Source organism: Pan troglodytes, chromosome 2, assembly GCF_028858775.2.
Source record: "Pan troglodytes isolate AG18354 chromosome 2, NHGRI_mPanTro3-v2.0_pri, whole genome shotgun sequence".
Taxonomy (NCBI): domain Eukaryota; kingdom Metazoa; phylum Chordata; class Mammalia; order Primates; family Hominidae; genus Pan; species Pan troglodytes.
In genome coordinates, this window is record NC_086015.1 from 135,785,342 (window position 1) to 135,791,341 (window position 6,000).

At 39.2% G+C, this 6,000-nt stretch overlaps 1 protein-coding gene across 8 annotated transcripts in view; it reads left to right on the forward strand.

Annotated features, from left to right (window-relative positions):
* The window catches only part of DNAJC13 (DnaJ heat shock protein family (Hsp40) member C13), a 119,609-nt gene extending 114,980 nt beyond the window's left edge, over positions 1-4,629 (forward strand). For 7 of the 8 annotated variants that reach the window (XM_009446500.5, XM_516755.8, XM_009446497.5 and 4 more), the window contains one exon: positions 3,773-4,629. In XM_009446500.5, the coding sequence (XP_009444775.1) occupies positions 3,773-3,879 (107 nt within the window). In that variant the 3' untranslated portion in view covers positions 3,880-4,629. Of the gene's footprint in view, positions 1-2,754; positions 2,864-3,772 lie in introns of all 8 variants that reach the window. The other variant, XR_679192.5, reaches the window with a different exon arrangement.
* The last annotated feature ends 1,371 nt before the right edge of the window (positions 4,630-6,000 follow it).

A 6,000-nucleotide genomic window follows, 5' to 3' on the forward strand; every position in this document is an offset into this window, starting at 1 on the left:
CAATTTTGGAGGCCAAGGTGGGCGGACTGCTTGAGTCCAGGAGTTCCAGACCAGCGTGGGCAACACGGCAAGACCCCGTCTCTATAAAAAAATACAAAAATTTAGCCAGGCATGTTGGTGCATGCCTGTAGTCCCACCTACTCGGGAGGCTCTCTTGAGCCTAGGAGGTGGAGGTCACAGGTGAGCTGAGCTCTCACCACCACACTCCAGCCTGGGTAATAGAGCAAGACCTTGTCTCAAAAAAAATGAATTAAGTTACATTAAAAATGAAAGAACTATTTCAAGAATTAAAGCTTCTAACTCTTGCTGTCTGCCTGAAATTGTAGTATATAAGATGTCAGCCCTACATCCTCTAACTACAGATGATGTAGGCAAATTAAGAGATAAATTAGGTAAATTTACTGCCAGTTGGATTGATGTGTGCTCATTGCTTGAGTTGCCAAATGTTTTTTGTGTTTGAGCTTTTCATTGATGTATTGTGTATCATGTGTTTGATAAAAGGGGCATGTAGTTCTAATAATGATAAAATCCCATGATGTGGAACTCCAGGAATTTATAGTGTTGTGTTGAATTGGAATTTCATTTAGTTAAAATGTGCCCTGTGCTACTCCCAAACTTCAGAAGATACAGATTGTACCCAGCCCCTCTGTAATCATTGAAATCAAGGTTGCTGTGACAACACACATCACCAACCCTTTCTTCTAACTGATATCTTTAGGTGAGTTTGGCAGGTTAGGTGGATTTTGTTTAGGACATGGGGAAAGATAAAGGAGTTAATTACTACTTCAAAGTAAGATAAAAATGACCAAAACTACGTTTTCTTCTCTCTGGCTGCTGAGTAAATGTCATTCAGTCACATGCCCAAGATTTGGGGTAAAAATTTTAAAGTCCTAGGTAGGATTACTCAATCTTGATAAATTTAAATGAGACTGCCTATTTCCATAGGTTCTCTAGCGTGGCATATTTTGTTTTATGATAAATGCTTATTTAAAGGTGCCTCAGTGGAATTTTTCCTGTGATGCAGATAAATTGTGGTTACTCATTATCCAGGGCCCTTGATCACTTAGCCATTTATTAGGTTCTAGAACAGCTTGGTGCTGATGGTCTCAGAACCTCATAAAAAATAATTTCAGCAGTGAAAATCCTCAAATTACCTAACCTAGAAAATCAGTAGCAAAAGAAGGAACAACAGGAAAAGGAACAGAGGCCAGGGTGAAGATGCTTCTAGGAGCCAGAATTGGAGATGAACTTTTCACATATATATTTCATCATGGTAGCCAATTCAGTTTTGTGGGATTCTCTGTAAATTTTCCATCTTTTCTCATTTCTCTGAAGTCCAGCAGCCTTGTGCAATCTTGCCACATGCCCATTGCTGGCAGCCCCTGCTCTTCCCATCTTTCTCTGGAGAACACAACTGCCCTATTCTGTGCAAATGACCAGGCAGCACCTTTTAGCCCCAAGAAACCAGACACATCCTCAAGGAGAGGCCAGGGTCCTGGGGAGAGCATCTCGGATTTCATTTGTAGAACTATCCGGGAATTGATTTTGATTTGCCTTTCCTAAAGAGGCAAATGATGGTACTAAAATTTGGTTTCTTCCTTCTAAGCCCATCATTTCACCATTTAGATTTTAGCTCAGAGGTTCCCACATTTTCTCAGTTCACAGTGCCCTTAATAGCTCAGTAATTTTTTCATCCGTCCCCAAGCCAAAAGAAATACCTAATAATTTAGTTTATGAAGTAATTGCAAGACAACTTGAAAGTAGTTGTTTGTATGGTGGTCAGCAGATGGCGCTGTGTTTCAAATTTAAAATACCCAGCAGTTAGCTGGATGATGTGGCAGGCAACTGTAGTCCACATGGACAGGCCGAATCCGCTACTCAGTAGGCTGGGGTGGGAAGATCACTTGAGCCTAGGAGTTCGAGGCCTGGATAGGGGAGTTGCTTGAGCCCAGGAGTTCAAGGCAACATAGTGAGACCCCCATCTGTTAAACACACACACACACACAGGGGCAAAGGGAATAAATAAATATCCAGCAATGCCCCAGGGTGCCTCAGCACACAGTTTGAGAACTGCGTCATTAATCCACTTTCTAGATGTAGCATTCATGGTTTGGTCTTGTAACCTACTATTTTGATGGGAACCAAGTTGAGCCCACAATCAGAATTGCTCAGAAACTACACAGTCTGGAGTGTTTGAGGTCTTACTGTTAAGGGTTACATCTTTGATGACACCTACTGGATGGTTTTGCAGTAATCATGCTGCAGCCTAAAGTTCAGAGAATGAGAGGGTGGTGGGAAATGATCACAGGGTGCTGCTGTAGCTCTGAACTGCGTTGTCAGAAGGGTTTGTTGACCTGGTGGCCTTTTTCCTGAGCAGACTGTGAAAGGCCTGGCATCCTGATTGGCTCAAGGCAGGAGTTGATAGATGCAGGCTCCCACAGTACCTTAAAAAGGGGAAATATTTTTTGTAAGTTCTACAAGTACAAGGTTTTTATAAGTACAGCGTTCCAAGTACCTGGGCACTCTGGTTGGCTTCAGTTACAGCTCACACAGGCTGAGTCATCTCTGCCTATGTATCTATACAAGCCATTTCACATCCATAGTACCAATACTTTTAAGGTCAAAAACAAGATGAATCTGAATGGTGGCCTTTTTGTCCTCCACCAATCCCTGTTTCTACCTTCATCAAACTACTCTGCTGTTTGCACTTCCTCACAACTTCCCTTGCTGCTTATATTTCTTTTTTCCCCTCAGGTGTCTCTCCTTCCCTTCTAACTGGCAGCAGCCCCCTTCACCTCAGGAGCGGGCTTTAGATCCGCTCTGCCAGGCAGCTTGCTAACTTCTGTGTAGCTCTCTGAAGCAGGTAGAGAAATGTTTTGCTAAATGCATGCCGCTCCCACTGCCTTTCTAGTCCTAACCCTCAATGTTCCTTAGTTGTTTGCCTTGTTTCCTACAATTTCAGCTAAAACTATTGCTCAGTATGCAGTATTATGCTACAGTGTCCCTTGCAAGTACTTGTTAGTTTGTGCAGTGCTTCTGAGATGTAATTAAATGTTTATGCAATGTTTAAAATAAACTCTAGAGGGCTAAAGCCATTAATATGCCCATAGGACACATCTCGATAAATGCTGGCGTATATGGCATTTTCATGCAATAGAAACTGTTAGAATCAAGGGAGAAATATGAGACTAAAATATCAATACCCTTTCACATAGCATTCTTGTTTTAACCTATGACAGATGGATGTCCAGAGCCTTTTCTTTTTCAGAGTCCTTGGTTTAGCAGCCCTTGTTCGTTTGGTGTTACTTGTTATAATAGCATTTCTTTGCACCAAATGAAAATAGGTTAGTTTGAGTGTTGACAGAAGTGTTTATGTTGAATTTTGTCACATATGACTTTTGGATGAGCTGAGTGTAGAGTTTCTTTTGTCTGTCTGTTTCCATTTTTTCCATTCGACATAGTTCTTTTCAGTGCTCGGAATTTTTTGAAAGATTGAATTTCCCAAATGTAAGAAAGAAAATTTTATCCATATTTCTACACCAGTGTTACTGTCCAGCATACATTTTGAAATGATTTCTAGTCTATAGTGTAGGCAAACATGAAAATGGTACTATGTAGCTGTTTATTAAGGTATAGATGTAATTTAGGTAATTGAAATAGATAATTAGTTTTGTGTGATGGAGTGCCTGAGCAGGTTCTGACATTTTTATAAAGGTCAATGTTTTCACTTGACTGCTTTCTAGAGGTGTGTGTTTACCTTTCTCTCTTGCAGGACCTGGAGTTGCTGGCTACCTTACTGCAGGTACATCTACATCAGTCATGTCTAACCTGCCACCTCCTGTAGACCATGAGGCAGGCGACCTTGGCTATCAGACTTGAAATATTCACGAGAGACAATAAACGCTGAAAGGCCAGTGCCAAGTCCACATTCCTCCAGCTGATACGTTGAAGCAAACTCTTACTGCCTTTCTCCTGGTTTCATGACAGTGTTATTCCTTTTTCTATAAATATATTTTTAGGGAAAAAGTCAGTGATCCTAATTGTATCACATTATAAGAAAGCACTCTGTGGATCAACATAAGTGGGTACACAAGAATTTTTTTTTTCTTGGTGTATGTAAGCACATTTGTTCCTTTATATCTGTTTACAAAACTGTGAATCAAAAAGACAAAACTTTCTTCCTAGTTTTTGTAATTTTTTTTTTTGAACTAGCATGACTGTAGGGTTGAGCTACAGTCAACAAAAATTGGGCTAAGTCACTTTTCCCCAGGAAAGAATATTTCCCTCTCCTGCATCAAGTCTGCGTGGCCATCCTCCCCCCACCATCCAAGACTATTAGGTTTTGTCCCTGCACCCTTCACTGGCATCCTCAATCATTAACCTTCTGAAAGCTCACAGTACACATTAGTATGTATAACTGGCTTTACCAAATTGAATGAAAAGGAGCTTGTGCAAAAAAATTTAAAAATGGATGTCAAGATGTTATGTAAGAGATGAGTGTAATTGTGAAATGTTCTATACACTATCAAATATATAAAGCTTTCTATATTGAATGTACATTATACAGATCATTCATATGTGTACATAAAATTTTAAAAATAAAGGGAATTGACTGCTTTGTTAATGAGATATATTTGTTCTAGTTTAATCTTTCCGTTTGAAGACCTCATATATCTTTATTTCTAAGACAGATGTAGTATTAAACAGACTTTATCTTACATTCGTAACTCTTCATATAGATGGCTGCATTCACATAATCTAATCATTCCTGACTTTAATATTTCAGCCACATCTAAGTTTCCAGACACAGCATCTCATTTATTTTTCATACAACATTCAGGAATGGGTCAGGCTGTTAATAATATGTGATATTAATTCTACTATTTTTAAGAAGAGAAAATTAAATAGCCAGAAGATTTTTCAAGTAACAAATCTCAGCACATAGATTTTCTAGTGTGACCACAAACTACAAGAAAATATAAACGTGGAGAATATAAACAAACAGTTCTTAAAGAATGGGGAAATACCCACACTTCCAAGTTTCCTTTCAAAGCAAGAACCAAGTTTATTCCACAGTTGATGTGTAAGAACAGCCAAAATGGAAACTTACTCGTATTCCAAATCACTAATTCAAACTTCTGCATCAAGTTTATCATCTCTCACATAGAGTAATATGTTAATGGAAGTATTTTAATATGTAACTAGGGTTTTAGTTTCTAGACAATAGTTGGGTATAAAAATGTGTTCACTAAAAAATTATAACAGCTAAATTGGGATTAGGTATTTAGGAGAGCATAAATCAACATAGCAATGTTTTCTTTTAAATACTAAGAATATAAGTATTGTGAATACAATAGTTAAAGGCCCGTTAAATTAGTCTACAATCATTGATGTTTAGATGCCAACAATAGTTAACCTTTATTGAATATTTACTGTCTGCCAAGTATTGCATAACCTCATTTAATCCTCAGAACAAACCTGTGGGCCAGTTAATCCTCAGAGCAAACCTGTTGACCTGTTGACCTGATAGAATTCCCATCTTCCAGGTGAAGAACATGAGGTTCAGATAAGTAAAGCAGCTTACTAAAAGTCACACAACTAGTAAGTAACAGAGTAAGAAATCAAAACTCTTATGTGACACTGAGGTCTGTATTCTGAGCCATAATATGAAGACAACAGCAATGTCAGGCAAGTGTCTGTGATGGGGAAAGCTGAGTTTTGATCTTTGAGGGTGGAGGCTTTATCTGAGATTTAAGCATGAAGTCGTTTGCCTCAGTCCTGAGTTATAAAAGACAGCTTGAGCAGGGTAACAGGAAAGTATATATAGGACACCTGGAGGGGTGGGGGTTGTCTGGTATGGCTGGGGGATAAGGGTCCAGAGAGAACCCAGCCTGAGACCCAGGGAGGAGCCAGCTGGACGGTGTCCTAAGTGCCAAGCTGACGCATTAACATCAAACCTAATAGTGATTCAGGAATGAGATCTGTATTTTAAAATAAACA